Genomic DNA, 16,118 nt, shown 5'->3' with positions numbered 1-16,118 from the left:
CACCAACAACCGCATACGTCCTACCACCTTTGCGACGTGCCGCACGCAGCGCCACGTCGTACCCTGCACGCGCGTCTCGCATTCGCATGGCAACCCCACGACCAGCGGGACACCGCGTTGGAAAGGCGGCTAGTCGGACTGCTGGAAAGTTGTTGGACTGAGTTTCCGGTATACGAGAAACTGCATTTTGGGTGAAGTTGCCTTTACGTAGGCGTGTTTTTAAAGCGAAAGCTTTACTAACCGCGTCGAGCAGAGTTTCACCGTCGCTAGCAATTTGACCTTCATTTGACTGCAGCTGTGCCGTAGCCTTGGCAACGCATCACGTGACTCGCCGCGCCGAGCTCCGTCGCCAGCTTAGCGCTCTCCGCAGCTGGGTTGCCGCCTGGCCACGTGACTCGCCGCGCGCCTGGGCATTTCTAGGTGGCTTTGGCCTGGGACCATGGATGCATAGAGTTTCATACAATAATTTTTATCGTAAGAAACTATGCATGGATGAGAGCGAGGCGGGACCGTCTGAGCGTTGCGCTGGAACGAAAGGCTTTGAGCCGTCGTCGTCAGGCGACGTCTGACCACCTCGCGGATGTCGCCCGGCGAGCTGCTTCACTGGAGAGAGTCCGGAATGAAACAGGCGTCGCACCGTCGAGATCCATGTAGCGATCGCGTTCGCGCCCTGTCAGTCTTTCCTTCAATGCTGCGCATGTTCGCGGCGTCTCTTTGCATGTCTAGCACTTTCCCTGTGGCACAACAGGCGACGCACCGTCGAATGACGAGTGTCTACCCAAGCGTAATCACAGTCACGTCTTGCCACCGACCTAGGCACAGCTGTCATACCTGGCTTAACGATGATTGTATACCTAAGTATGCTAATTACAGCTAAATCAAAGGTTAACCAAGTGAAAGGAAGACTTAACCAGGGTAAACCAAGTTTTCGCTTTGCATATCCAGGGTTAGCTGAGCTAAGCCACAGCAATTCTTTTTGTTATGGCGCGCAGTGCGACGTAGTTCTAAGGTTTGAGCTGATGTCACCGCTTGGTGTAGCAACGGCACGTTCGTATACGCGTCCTCTGACCATAAATCAAATGCTGGTGTTTTACGTGGCAAAACCAGGATACGATTATGAGGCACGCCGTAGTGAGGGACTCCGGGTCAATTTTGACCACCTGGGCTTCTTTAACCACCCCCCACTGCACGGTACAGGGGCGTTTTTGCATTTTGCCTCCATCAAACTGCCGCCACCGCGATTCGATCCCGCGTCCTCGGGCTTACCAGTGCGACGCCGAAGACATTACGCCACCACGGCAGGACCGGAAGATCCTCGGTGTTGGATGGGGATTGTTCATCCGAGTGATAAGCTTGGTGCCGGTAGAGATGCGCTTGGGGAAGGGAATTTAATATTCGAAGCTTTCGGCCGTGGACGTGTTACGGGCGCTAAAAGTTGAAAAAGCGAAGAGTTGGCAACGAGGAAGAGTGAACACCTGCCTGGTCTCGTCCAGTGTGACGCCTTCCCTATGCCAGCTCTAGTGAACCACGCTATGATGAACCTAGTGTCCGAGGCATGATTCCGATTTGATCGCGTCACGTGTTATAGATTGTTTGCATCGTGACCGCCGTCTTGGGATACAAGCACGTCGAGCTACAAGAAACGTGAAAACGCGACAGGTGCATCATGCGCCCAAGGACAAATCGATAGCTGTGATAACCCAGTAAAAATGGGTCACCGACAAAAAGTAAACCAATGCATATAGTCACTATATTTGTCACTGACGTTACCGTGGCCGTCGTGTTCGGGCACTAGCACGGTAAGAAGCAGCGTCCTCGTCGTCAAACGCACAGATTTTCAGGCTCCTTTGTAACGTTATACGTGACGTACCAATTATTCGCTTCGGAGTTTGGCGACGCAAACGTATAAATGGTGTAGACATACAGGTTCCCAGTAATTAGATTGGAGTTGAGCAGCTGCAGCGTTCTGGAGTGCACACTTACGTGTGGTGCTGAAGTTAAATTAATAATTAACTACCAAATCTTAGTAAAAGAATCTGACGCATCGACGCATTTACTCGTGCTAAGACTTAAAGAAACACTGAAGGCAAATATTAAGCCAACGTGGATTTAAAATATACTGTTCTAGGAAAGTCGCAGCGCTTGTTAGTGTCAAGGAAATAGTTTAAGAGAAAAACGCGTCGAAAACACCCGCGTACCTTTGGCGCAATTCAAGTTGCCCGGCCCGAGGCGGGAGTGGTGACGCATTCGCCGTCACTGCCCTTTACTGCCGTGAGTGAGTAAAACGGCTCCCGAGAGAAGGCGATGCAGTTTTTCTTGCGCGAAACGCAAAACGGGCAGTCATGAGAAACCGCGCCAAGACAGCGCTGGATTCACCGCTGTAGCTGCTCTTGGTCAAGTGGCGTTGACCGTAAGGCCATCAAACGGACGTGGACTTGCGTGCTACTTGCATTTTGTGAGAGTTCCGCGAGCCAGCAAAGCGAGCGAAGCACTACGCTATCAGGAAACTATTGGAACGCGAAAGCGTGGGTGGTTAAAGTGACGTCAATACGTTTCTTCTTCTAAAGATTGAATATAAGTATAGAAATAGCATTTTCTTCTTTGTTATAATCTCATGCAATAATCTTGTTACGAGTGGTTGAGTGCTAGTGACCATTATAATTAGCACTGCCTATATCAGCGGGCTAGGAGTTCGCGCCGAGTGAGTCTGAAATATCTTCCAGTGTTGGCCTTAATTTCTCGATTACTCAAGCTGTATTCGCGATAAAATTGACGCCTTACGCGTTCTCGAACAACAAACTACCACCTTGGCTTGATTTAATGTTTCCCTTTTAGTGTCCCTTTAAAACATGCGCCCATAAATCTGGTACATGAATAATGGCCAAGCAGTCCAGGCGTCAGCACAAGAATCTACAGCCTAGTGGGAAGAGGAAGACTCCAGAGCGCTTCCGCAAGCGTACGCTTTGAACGTAAACGTAAAAAAGAAGAACAAACAAACAGATGGGGAACCGACCGTCCACAGGCACGCTCACCGCATGCACGAGTGCATAAGTTTATCGAGTGGCGCTCTGTGGCAGCCGGTCTGCAGCCAAACGTGTTGGGCAGCAGGAAGCGGGACTGCTGCTTGTTCAAACACGGTTGCACCCAACACTTAAGACGTGCGCGTAATGGAGGGCCCCGACGAGCCCTTCCTTGTTTGATAAGAGGCTGCCCCGGAAACTTTTTTCCGGAACGTTGCTGTGAGAGAGGCACGCCCTATTCAGACTCAAGGACAACAGTGTTTACTCTTGCGATAGGGAAGAAAAAAAGGCACCGGTGGAGGTGGGTGTGTGCTCCGCGCGGAGCGACCGTAAAAACTTGTTCCGGAGCAGAAACTGAACAAAACGCACGATCATAGTGGAGGGTAAAGTGCACTATTAAACCAGCCGGCCATGTTTGCTAACGCATTCAATTTGCCATCTGTCCAATTTGCTCAAATCTGTCTGAACTACTTTAACGCCGTATATCGCGATGTTAAGTGACATTGAACAGAAACGAAGAAGGTGTCTTAGCAGACATGCTTGTCGCATCATGCATAACTGTACTTCAGCCTGTTCAGCTTTGTTCAGCTTCGAGGCTCCGATGGTGTCTTCCGAAAGCATTCACTAACTTGAAGTCCAAAGAGGATGAAAACTGCAACATAGCATAACTCTTGCTTGAATTTTATCTTTGTGCTGTAATATCTCAAGGTTAAATTCAAGCGCTAAGAAATCAGCTTACTTCTAAAATTGATGCTTAATGACGGTGTACTACAACCCAACCAACACTATCACACAACCACACATGTAGCCACTGGCGCTCTTTGGCCATACCTGGCCCTTGCGCCAATAAAAACCACACATTCATTCATTCACATGCAGCCACTGTCGAAATGAGTACGCCCGGCTGTCAAAGTTGAAGAAATGCCTTAACGTAACTTACCTTCGTCATTATGTCAGCTAGTTCCTTGAGCAGCCAGCAATAGACGTCAGGCACGGCACTAGGCTGGAAATGTCTTGTTGCACAGCACTCGTGAAGACTGTGCCGTTGTAACGGGACACAATCCACACAACTGCGACCTGTTCACCAACGTAGAGTGTCGGCTGGCACGTCCCGTTTCCGGAAAACATCATCCCGGCGTAGGTGGCACGTCTTCCCCGAGCAGGTCATAACGACTGGGCACCGGCTGGACCCGTCGGTGCAGCTTGGTTGAAGGTCCGAGAAAATCTGCAGTTGTCCGGCGTCGCGCACCGCCCCTTCGCTACTGCGTGGAAAAAAACCGTTGAAGCGCTTAATCCGGGGAGTAAAGTGGCAAGGGAGCCGTCAATCTTTATGAAGGAGGAGGAGGAGGAGGAGGTCTTAGCTGCATGCACTCCTTATCTTAGCGAAACTAAAACAAGCAGGCACGAGCAGGCAGTTGTTTTACTTCTTTGGTTATCTGCTTTCTTTTTCGTTTTCCTTTTCTTCCTTTCGTGGTCCTAAGGGGCGAAGTCCACTCATAGGCTGCCTCACCGCGGCGCTAACATCGAGGCACCTTAGCCAGTCAGGCCCGGGATGCATTCAAGCAAAAAGAAAACACGGGTGACGCGCCGGTTTCCACGAGTTGGTAACCCAACGGGCAAGGGAAAAGAAAGGTAGAAAGGAAGGACACAGGGTATTACAAACGGCAGCGGGCGGGGCTGAGGGAGCGTCGGTGAAGGCCGAATAAGAGCGACCCTTTCGGCGAAACGCGCGTAAGTAAAGGTTTGTTCGATTCACAAAAGGTGCATGGCACCACACACGAAAAGGTGCAGGTGGTGCCAGTTATGGCACGCCGGGCTGTGCCCTCTCACGGCAAGGTTCAAGGGTGCACTGCACCGCGGCGGCACTTTGCCTTGGCACGGGGGTGCAGGGTGCACCGGTGCACCTCGGTGAATCGAAGGCCTAGGTGCAGTGCAGAAGTTGCAGAGGAACTTGGCGGAATCGAAGAAAACTTAACGTGTCTGCGCTACGCCGTTCTCCCGCTGTAGCGAAAAAGAAGAAGTAAAACGGTTTCTGGGACTGACAAGGTACCGTGCCTCGAGCTTTCTTCGTGTCATAGACACCTGACTAAACTGTTGAAAAAAGACCTTATTATACACATCAAATGCGGGCCATACGCTGCATTTGTGAACGTCGCCAGTACCGCGTATTTACCTTCTTTTCGTCCACACTAATATTTCTATCTCTACTTTCGGCTGTTTTTCCTTTTCTTTTTTTAGCCCACCACTCTGCTGGCTGATGCTCGGGCGTCAGGCGTAGGCTGAGCAGTTACGGTGCGTCGATTGTTGGCCTCATGTAATAATTTCGCACCACGGCATTTTGGCGCACCGAAGGAGTCACGTACGTTCAGTTTCTCTGAAGCCTTTTCGAAACACGTTACAAGCGTTAAAACGAAACACGGTATGCGCAGGACGGCCGCAACTGCATTTATGAGACAAGAGGGATAACGCGAGCTTAAAGGCTCACATTCGGCGTAAAGTTACAAAGCACATCATCTCATGATCACACATCACGCACGCGTGCCAAGCGCCCTTTTACCCAATTGGTCCATTTATTATTTTCGAGATTTCAATAGAAGGAATGCCAATTCAGTTATCGGAAGTGTGGAAAGCGGGGCTAGTTGTTGATTCATGACTGAATTGCGAACCAATCCCGGTGCTTTTGAACAGCTGTTAACTGTAGATGATGCCAATGCTCTCTCATGAAGCGCTATGCTGTGAGCAAGCAACAGAAATCGCCTAACACGTCGAATTATTCAAGCAAAATATATTGCGCAGTTGGGCGATGCCTGTGTAAAGACCTCGTCGACAGTTTGGTCGACGGAATAAATAAATTGAATTCATAGAAAATATCTATATACCATGCCAAGGGAATAGACAGCCTGTCTGATGTATCCTTGCGTGGTGCAGCGCCACGATTGTGATATTTTGCCGGGGCGGTTATGTATGTATGTATGTATAATAATAATATTTGGGGTTTTACGTGCCAAAACCACTTTCTGATTATGAGGCACGCCGTAGTGGAGGACTCCGGAAATTTTGACCACCTGGGGTTCTTTAACGTGCACCTAAATCTAAGCACACGGGTGTTTTCGCATTTCGCCCCCATCGAAATGCGGCCGCCGTGGCCGGGATTCGATCCCGCGACCACGTGCTCAGCAGCCCAACACCATAGCCACTGAGCAACCACGGCGGGTTGTATGTATGTATGTATGTATGTATGTATGTATGTATGTATGTATGTATGTATGTATGTATGTATGTATGTATGTATGTATGTATGTATGTATGTATGTATGTATGCATGTATGCATGTATGCATGTATGCATGCATGCATGCATGCATACATACGTCGGCCTATGTGTGTCTATTTCTGCCTGTATTGGCGTTCTTGCGCTGTACCTTACGCAGTTATCAGCGAGTATTGCATGCAAAATGCCTCGTCTGTTTATTAGCCTTTCTTTCCTGCCTTATATATTCACCTAGTACACGTCTGTTGTAAAGCTTCAGCGTGAAATGGCTTCTTTTATGCAGTAATTCGCAATAGTAACTTTCGGTCACTTTTGAATTCGCCGGGCAGTAACTTTAATGGGGCACTAAAGAGAAAAATAGTCGAGGTGTATGAGCAAACTACTTTTCTACAACCCGCCGTGATTGCTTAATGACTTTGGCTTCGCACTGCTAAGCACGAGGTTGCGGGAGCATTTTCTGGCCGCGGCGGCGGCATTTAGATGCAAGCAAAATGAGAAAGAAATAAAAAAATAGAAAAAAAACCGTTCATTTACCGTGCATTGAGTGCACGTTAAAGAGCCCCAGGTGGTCGAAATTTATTCGGAGACCCACACTACGGCATGCTTCATAATCAGATCGTAGTTATGGTACGTAAAAACCCAGACTGTGATTTCTTTTTCACTTTTCTACGATGCGAAGAAACAAGCCACTCCTATAGTGAGAAATGGTTTTACCTTGTTGTAAAAATGGTTTTAACGATTTTTACAAATGGTTAAAAACACAATGAAACTAAATACGAGTGGCAACGCCCGCCTGGAAGCTCCCGCGCCTGCCCACCGTGACGTCATGCCGGACTTCCAACGTTTCGGCTGTCAGTTAACTGCGCATCGGCAAAGATGGAACCTGGGAAGTTGCAAGAACTTTTGCTGCTTCACGAGAGCCCAAACACGAGGCGGCATTTTTAAATCCGTGACGTCATCAAATTGACGTGCCGGCGCTGGGGCGTCTCGGCGCGAAATACAGAAAACGAAAGTTGGGGCTTTATTTTCTCTTCCAGTAAATAACTCCTTAAAATTCAGTCAGACAGCTTTACAAAAGAATCCTATATCAGTCTAAACTGGTTTAATGCTTCTCTTTAGTGTTATGTCCAACGCGAACATGACCCTGCTTCCGTGCCTGCGACACTTGACAGAGTTGAACCATTTCCTAACTTTGGTAGATACACACGTGAGGCAGCTCCATGCCTCTTTTGGACCGTGGGAATTCGAGTAGTTGCGTTGAATAAGCAAATGACGGGAAATGAGATGAGAGGTGAAAAAAGGAAAGAAGAGGAAGATAAGCTAAATTTCAAGCGCTCTCAATGAGTGCCTTCAGTAACTTCATCCCATACCTGGGGCGTGGCCGGGGGCAGCGGGTTGGTACACCGAGCTCGTGCCTCCTTCCCCAAAACTTCTGTGCACCATTGCCTGTTGCTATGACACACTTGCTGTGGTTGCGCCCGGAGCTACAACAAGAGCGTCTGTGGCACACCAACTTAGCTTGCGACTCTAAATACACAGGCTGTCTTACCGGTCCTTACCAGACCTATGCACGAAGCAAACTTGCTGATATACGTATGACGCCCCTGTTTGTATTTGTAATATACCTAGAGGCAATTGACCGAGCGAAAAAAAAAAATACCTGACATAAAACGACGTGCGACAACACCCGCCGGCACCAGCTCCTCCCCCTGGTCAAGTTCAGCGTCCCGGAAAGAAATTCTGGCTGCACCGCTGCCGATATGTAGCCATTACATTTCGGGCTCCAGCCTATATGTTTCTTGCGCTTCAACACTCTTTTCTTCCTGCCATTTCCAACTCCAACAACAACAACAAAATATTTTGCGTTTCTTTTTGGCCGTATTGCGCGTTCGATGTCTTGCGAATGTATTATCGATTGGAGCTGTTCAACTTGGTTATATATCCACTAAGGCTTCGCTTGTCGTCTCTGCTCCGCTATAATAATGAGCTGTAGTACGGTAGCTAACTGGGCGAGTGGGTACATCTGCACTATTGCTGCTTACAGCGTGAACAAATCAAACACGGACAAAGAAGAAATCACGTTACGTATCTCATCCTTGTCCGTGTTTGATTTGTTAGCGCTGCGAGTAATAATGCCAACTTCTGCTTTAAGATCATCAGCCGGCAGTTTAGTCTTGCAGTGGTGCTGGTAGGGGAGCAAAGTGTAGCGAGCCTGCAGCCCAGCGACGACGACGGCTCACGTCTTAAGACGCGAACCGGCTTGCTGCTCTTCGTAGAAGACGGGTAGGGGCGGGGGAGGGCGGTTTGAACACGCATCTGAGTGACCCGCTCTCAATGGGAACAAAAGCCCGAGTGTTCGCGGTGGCACGTCGCTTTGACGAAACTGCCTCGCCACGTGCGTTACAATCTCTGCTTATCCTCCCAGCGTTTCTGTGCTCGCGTCATGTTGGCGCCGGATGGGATGGGAAGGATTTGCCGCCGAACACGAGGAAGAATAGAAGGCGCGCGTGGACCCCAAGGACATTGTATGGATTTAAACTTGTTCGTTTTCTCACGTTTGGTGTTTGGAATGTGGGAGAAGGTTGTTGTACAGTAGGTATTGGCTTGCGGGTCACCGTCCCGCTACGACCCCGTGGGCACGAATCTGACCAACGAGGTTTTGGTGCATTTGCTATGGGTTGTTTGCGACTGGTTGAACGGGTATCCGCGCCTTTAACACGACGCCCCGTAACGACTTTACGGGGTTCTGGACTAAGGCCAGGCCCTATGCATCTTCGGCTCTGCCGAGTGGAAAAAATTTACATGAGACCTCTTACATGTAGATTCCTGTACGAAAGAGCTCCGTTATTCCTACAACTTCAAGCCTCCTCCAGTTTCTGCAGTCACATTCACCAAGTACCCTGTCTCAGGTGACTGCACCTCTGGTGCCACGAGCCGGGTCTGCCTTTAATTTCTGATCGGACAGGCTTCAGCGCTTCGACGAAGCTGTGGTTAAAAGAAGCATCGAGGAGTAGCCACGAACGAACCTTTACTGTGTGAATCATAAGTAGATCAGAAACTACATGACTTCACGTGCCCCTGAGCGTACAACTTCTTTTCACCCGCGGAGTGCTGCCGATAAGTATAGTAGAAGAACTTATCGAGATGGCTTATCAGAGCTTTAAGCAGCCTAGCTGAAGAGACTTGGCTGCTACACTTTTCATCCATACATATCTGAGCTTCCATGGCTCACGCGTAATCGCTGACATAGCGTGCAGCTCCTACACACACACACACACACACACACACACACACACACACACACACACACGCACGCGCGCGCGCACACACACACACACACACACACACACACACACACACACACACACACACACACACACACACACACACACACACACACACACACACACACACACACACACACTCACACACACACACACACACACACACACACACACACACACACACACACACACACGCACACACACACACACACACAAACACGCACACGCACACGCACACGCACACACGCACACAAACAAACAAACAAACTGTACTTGCTGCAAGGACGCGAAGTCGTATCAAGTTTCACGTCCTGTCCTCTTACATAATAACAACGAAACGCTTCCTTCACATTCTGTGTTTGCACTCGTTGACAGCTCGATCTTAATCTCTATTCACGGAAGGACGGCAACCAAGTTTCGACGTCATGATTATCGATACGGAAGAAAAGTTGTACACGTAAGCGCACGTTATAGAGCCCCAGGTTGTCAGAAATAACCCGGAGTCCGTCATACGGCGTTTCTCAAGGCACAGGTTTGCTTGAATGCGTGCTGCGAGCGTACGTGCGTATTTGGGCTCTGCAAGAGTGACATCGCCGTTAAGAACGGCATTACTGTGGGAACCACCTCCCTGTGCCCTTGCGCGCAATGAGGGATACGGATTTTGTTTGTCGCACGGATCAAGCGCAGCATGCTACTGCGGTAGGAGCTTATTTTGTGCAACGTGTTGCGAATATATAGAACTGTTCGCGTTGTACCTTTCATGCGGGAGGAACATGGCCAGTGTCGACTTGCGGGGAGCTAGCGCTGCGGTTGGTTAATTTCACGATCATTGTATATAGGACGCGGCTTAGCAATACAAACGCATTCGCTTTGGCAGATTCGCATCTCAGTTGGCCGAACTTTCGTTTGCGGGGCACCCGTGTCAGTGCGCGCGGGTGTAAATGGGCATGCACTCCACACAGTTTCGTTAAGACATCGCGCTTGCAAAAGTGTAGCTCATGGAATTCGGTTGTACCTAACCAGCATGTCAATTGGAGGCAACAAATTAATGAAAACGAAAACATCATATCTGGTATTACTATTTTTATAAGGGCAAACTGCACTGGCCGTTTTTAAAACTTTCTCTGCGTCCCCGAATCTCTCCGGACTCGTCCCTTCCCCATCCCGCGCACCTACACATAAACAGACGGAAAAAAAAGAAGTAGAAAAAAAAAAAAGGAATACAAGATCCGCTTGTGAAGGGCGCCAGCAAGTAGGAATAAGTAGGCCTCCACCTTTCCTTCAACAGTATAGGTTCGCAAGCAACTACAGAGGTAGGGGAGGGGGGGAGAAGAAAAATAAAGCATGGTATGAAAAGCAAGGCGTTCAATATACGCAAGCAAGGAGACAGTGATGCCACGCTGCAGGATCTCGGGGCGCGCTGTCAACCTGGCAGGGGTCAGAGCCGGCCTGGCTCAAATTGTTTCTGGACGACGACTGTGACCTCATTCGAGCGACGCCTGTGATTGCCAGTCGGCGCCGGTTCCTCTTTCTTTGTATTTTTTCCCCCCGCGGCCTTTTCGGCGCCCGTCTCGCTAGCCGCCTGGGGCTTTAACCGGGTTACGTAAAACCATCACGCGGGCGCACCTAGCCGCGTGTATAGCACGGATATGGGAGGGACGCCGACTGATGCCTGGTGAGGTAGGTGCAAGGGCTGCAGGCGCGGATCGACTGGCAGACGAGCTCGCGTGCGTGGATGGCTCCAGCCAGGTTGGCCCCCGGTTGCGAATGGTATACGCAAGCTTCGTCAGCCAAGAAGACTTCAAAATGAACTTCTTGGTCAGTGACCGCCAAAGAGGCACAGTAAATAAGTTTATGTTGGTAAAGCATTCTTTCGAAACTCTAATCCGATCGGCGGGAAAAGCTTGATTATTTCGTGATAAAATGAAGGTAAAGCTTTCCATCGTTTTGTGCGTGAAACGTCAGCTTCGGTACCACAATGTAATTTCACGTATTGCAAAGCTTGTACTTGTATTTGGACCATTCTCGCGCACGAAAACGTTTTCGAAACTTGCTAGATTGAGTCCCTGGTTCTCTTGAAATGCAACGTGCTCCTTTTTTACTGATAAAATGTTGTACCTGTGTTGACGCTGTCGGAATTCAAATGCTCATAGCTATCTAGTGCGGGGACTTCGCAGCTACGTCACCGCCAGTATTGTTCTCGCTCTTTCTCTGGCTTACCATCGCCTGCTCTCGTGGTAAGAATGGTCACTCTGCTATTGCAGAAGCGTAGTTTACTGATCCAACTAAACCTAATACTCTTTGTTTCGCTTTATTATTTATTGTTCCTTTTAATGACAGTGAGCTTTTAAGTGACAGTGAGCAGTGAGCTTTTAAGACAGAGAGGGAGTGTTCAAATGTGGAGCGTGCCATCTAGCAATAGTATTCGCAGCGCGCACATCTAGCGCTAGTTTAGTATTTCTCCTTCAACACAAACTTTTGGCCACATACCGTCATACGGTTTTGGCGCAGCTTGGTTTTGGTTGCTCAGTGGTTATGGTGCTGGGCTGCTGAGCACGAGGTCGCGGGATCGAATCCCGGACACGGCGGCCGCATTTCGAAGGGGGCGAAATGCAAAACACCCGTGTACTTAGATTTAGGTGCGCGTTAAAGAACCCCAGGTGGTCCAAATTTCCGGAGTCCTCCCCTACGGCATGCCTCACAATCAGAAAGTGGTTTTGGCACGTAAAACCCTGTAATTTAATTTTAATTTAACGCTACCACTCTTACCACGCACTGCCTATACACGCATATTCGGCGAAGATGAACAACACAGTGTGCGCAAGCGGCAGCTGGAAGGAGCCGTAACGGCGATGGGAAAGTCGCAGCGTTGTGCTATGTGCCGATGTCATCCTTATTGCCGTTAACATGCGCTGTTTCATGTCTCAAGGCAACAAGTATCCGTATTGTGCCAATTCAGGTGCTCAATTCAACTGTTATGAATACGCGGCGAGACCACTAAGATCATCGTACTGGGATTCATACTTCTTTAAATGTGAAACCTGAGCCTACGAGGGAACGAAGACAAAATGAAGCCCGTCACCTCGCTGCGGAATTCTGACCGTTTTTCGCATTTACGGCAGCGTGTTTCTGGATTTTCACATTTTCGCGGAGCAAGACGGCTGCTCTTTTTTGTGTTCTCGAAAAGCTAACACAGGTGTAGAAATTGCCCTCTTCAAGAAGGTGCTTCTGAATTTGCATTAGCCTGGAGAAAACTGAATCTCTATGAAAAGGCAGTAGATTGAGCCTGCGCTTGCTATAGCAATGAAATCACGCGAACACACGGATAGAAAGAAAGAAAAAAAAAGGAAAAAAGAGGAAAGAATCATGATGCTAGCGGTATAAAAGAAAATGTTAAGCTTATCAGGCGTATTTTTTTAGTAGAAGTATTCGTTTCCAGCAATGCAATCGTTCCTACTTATTGTCTCTGTTTCTTTGATAGTGTAACAGATAACTACACAGTAGCCGAGGTATGATATCGAAGGTGAAAGGGGCAAGTACGGCCCTGTCTTGTAACCGAATTTGCTGACCAGGTTTGCTATAAACACGTCTTTTTCACACAATATGCACTGGCAGCACGTCTGTGGTAATGCAGCATGGTGTGTGACTCCCTGGCTATCATTTCATTTCCCTGTCTCCGCCGAGCACTGTCTTCATGGCCAAGACTCCCTGTGCACTGTTTGTGGTATCGCATTTGTCCATGTTGTTATCTACTTTGCAGTGCATTAGAAGCACGATGAATAATTGCAGGTTATCACATACCGTGCGACGAGTGCAATGACTCTACATCGATAAATATTTTAGGTGGGTACACCTTTATGGACACCATTCGCAAGGGTGGATTTTTTTTCAGTGGTCATACGAACTAACGCATATTCCGCATAATACGAATAACGGGAAGTAACTAGAAAAATAATGTCAAGAACAATGGAAGGTAGAAAGCAATGAACTATATAGACGAGGTGTGCGTCCGATATCGACAGCGTGCTTTTGATAAAGACAGGTTATCTATTATTTCGCACAGCTATCAGATGTACGTGCACAGTCATGAACGAAAGGAAACGTCAACGAATGAAAAAAATATTCATCCATGCCACGTCGCCGATTAGTTGATTAAGCCGAGGACTGTACAGGCATACTCGGGAACAGCCATTCTAACAACAGCAGGACAACGTATGGTAGAAACTGCTCGTTCAATTGAGCTAACGAATCAATCACGTTGTTATAACTTTCATATCAATGCTGCAGTTTAGGCCAAGCAAGTACGATTCAAAGTTGGAAGACCTAAAAGAAGACACGAGAGGAAAGAAATTCAACGTCTTTGGCCACGATTTACCCTTCTAAAAGCAAACCGCCCATCAAGTCATTCGAGTTAGGGAATGGAGTTTTCTGAAGAAAGCTGCCGCTGCCATTTAATATATCCCAAAGGCGTTGTTGGCCGCCGGCATGCACAGGGCCGTTCTGTCAAAGTGATATTTCTCGTCAGTTCGAAATTGACATATAAAATAAAATAACAACTGTGGGCTGTACTCCAGTACAAATTAATAAAATTTGGCGCGTACAAACAGCAAACACGCCGTTATAAATGTTAATGCATTCGCTCTGGCAACAGCTGCTGTCCTACACAGGATCAGTATGATGCTTGGTTCTCGACCGGCAGAGAGCGTGAATATATATACAAGTGTCAGGCGTTTCTTCATCCAGGACTTAGAACTCGCTAAGAGCAGTGCTGGCAAACAAATTCGTAGGCGCATATATATATATATAGTGGCTCTTGGTCAAGAGCTCCGCTCCAACTGCAATGCACCTTCAAATACGGCTTACAGAAGGGTAATGACACTTTCGCTTTCAGTGACCTCATAGCCATGTGGCGTAACTTTCAAGTTTCGACCCCACACTCGACGAAACATTTCCAATGAACTTCTGCACAGGCTGACAATCAGAAGTGACCCACTAATAACCCTCGACGAGACACGAGTTTTCGCTCTCCCGCGATCGCGGCCCAGAGCCGACGGCACGCAACAGACAGTCGGTGAAAGTTGCGCAGAAACGCACGCGTCAAGGGCAGCGGCGCCCGCCTCACCGAAACGAGGAAAAGAATTGTCTCGCAAAGGTCATCTCACCTCCGGCTTGAAAGCCCTCGGGACCTCGAAGGAGCGGGAGCAAACACCGCGCGACTCCGGCCCACTACGGGGGGGTCAGAGGGCGTCCTTGGCCGGTGTCGATTGTCACACTCCCGAAATCGACGGTCGAAACCGTCCACCGCGGTCCGGCGGCGGAGTCAGCAGCCGCGCCACTAGCAGCAGGTGGCAGTGGGGGAAGGCGGGGGGTGGTTGGGAGAGGGTGCCGATGCTAAATCCCGGCAACGGCGACGACCAGAGCGGCCGGGCGTCGCAGCAGCAGCGTCTTCTTCGTCGTCCTCGTCGTCGGCAGGCGAGGCGCGGGAGGCGATGCCGGGTGCATCCACGGGGAACGGCTGACCCACATCTCCCCCACTGGCGTCGGCCGTCGCGGCCGCTGCTTCTTCTTCATGCACGCCACTCTACACGGTGCGGCAGCGACCCGCAGACTGGCTCCTCCAGAAATTCCAGCCTGTGGCGGCTCTTACCATTGACCCAGTTCTGGGGGGAGGGCGGGGGGGGGGGGGGGGTGCACACACACACAAAACACGCACCACGAAGCGTACGTCTTCTTTTCGTCGCTGCCCACAGAAAAAAAAAAAGGAGAGCGATCAGAAATAAATAAAAGCGGACGTTCTCGTCCCTCTTACCAGCATACACACTCAGATTACCTAAGCGGAAACAGACTGTCTTGCATTCAGGGGAAGTGAGGGCTACACTGCTCTGAAAGAAGCGCACTTCGCCTCATCTAACATTCCTCTCACCCTCCGCTCTGCGTACGCCTTACCGATTCCAGCGGGCGCTATTAAAATCCGGAATGCTCAGGCCATAACTCATCGGTGGCGCGAGATAATGGGTAATGACCCGGTCCCGTATAACGGACGCCCCGCCGGCGGGAGTGTGCTGGTGTAATTTGGCGGTCAAGGTCGCATCCTTCCCGCGCCGCCGAGGCCGCCTCGGCTCAAATGGCTTTGCAACGGACGCGAGTGCGTGGTAGCGGCCGGCCACGCTGGATACGTTGCACGTGTATACACAGCTGATATCACGAGTCGATGCAGTTCGTATCGATCGTATATGGCGGAGGGACATCGCGTGCGCTTCGGGAAGGAAGCGCACCGCGTGGCTTCTTCTTGCAATTCATAACTCATATAGGAAACCGCGTGCCTTTGTAGAGCGTTGTGAATTCCTGCAGTTTTCTCTTGGACAAACATCGCGTACAAACACCGCAGTTCTAGGTCGCTTTAGGTCCACGTGTCAAAAGTGCAGCGCAGTACGAGCACTGCGGATCGCCTCTTCCGTTTATTTCTTTCGTGTAAAAAAAAAAAAAAGAAGAGAGAGAGAGAGAGAGAGAGAGAGAGAGAGAGAGAGAGAGAGAGAGAGAGAGC

The 16,118-nt window shown here is 49.4% G+C and overlaps 1 protein-coding gene across 1 annotated transcript in view; it reads right to left on the bottom strand.

Annotated features, from left to right (window-relative positions):
* LOC142579376 (alpha-tocopherol transfer protein-like) overlaps positions 1-14,890 on the bottom strand; it is a 29,014-nt gene extending 14,124 nt beyond the window's left edge. The window contains exons 1-2 of the mRNA XM_075689494.1: positions 14,737-14,890; positions 3,961-4,282 (exon numbers count right to left, since the gene is read on the bottom strand). Of these exons, the coding sequence (XP_075545609.1) occupies positions 3,961-3,969 (9 nt within the window). The 5' untranslated portion in view covers positions 3,970-4,282; positions 14,737-14,890. The remainder of the gene's footprint in view (positions 1-3,960; positions 4,283-14,736) is intronic.
* Positions 14,891-16,118: the final 1,228 nt, after the last annotated feature.

The sequence above is a fragment of the Dermacentor variabilis genome, chromosome 4 (genome assembly GCF_050947875.1).
Source record: "Dermacentor variabilis isolate Ectoservices chromosome 4, ASM5094787v1, whole genome shotgun sequence".
Classification (NCBI taxonomy): Eukaryota; Metazoa; Arthropoda; class Arachnida; order Ixodida; family Ixodidae; genus Dermacentor; species Dermacentor variabilis.
This window is presented reverse-complemented; position numbering and strand designations above follow the sequence as displayed.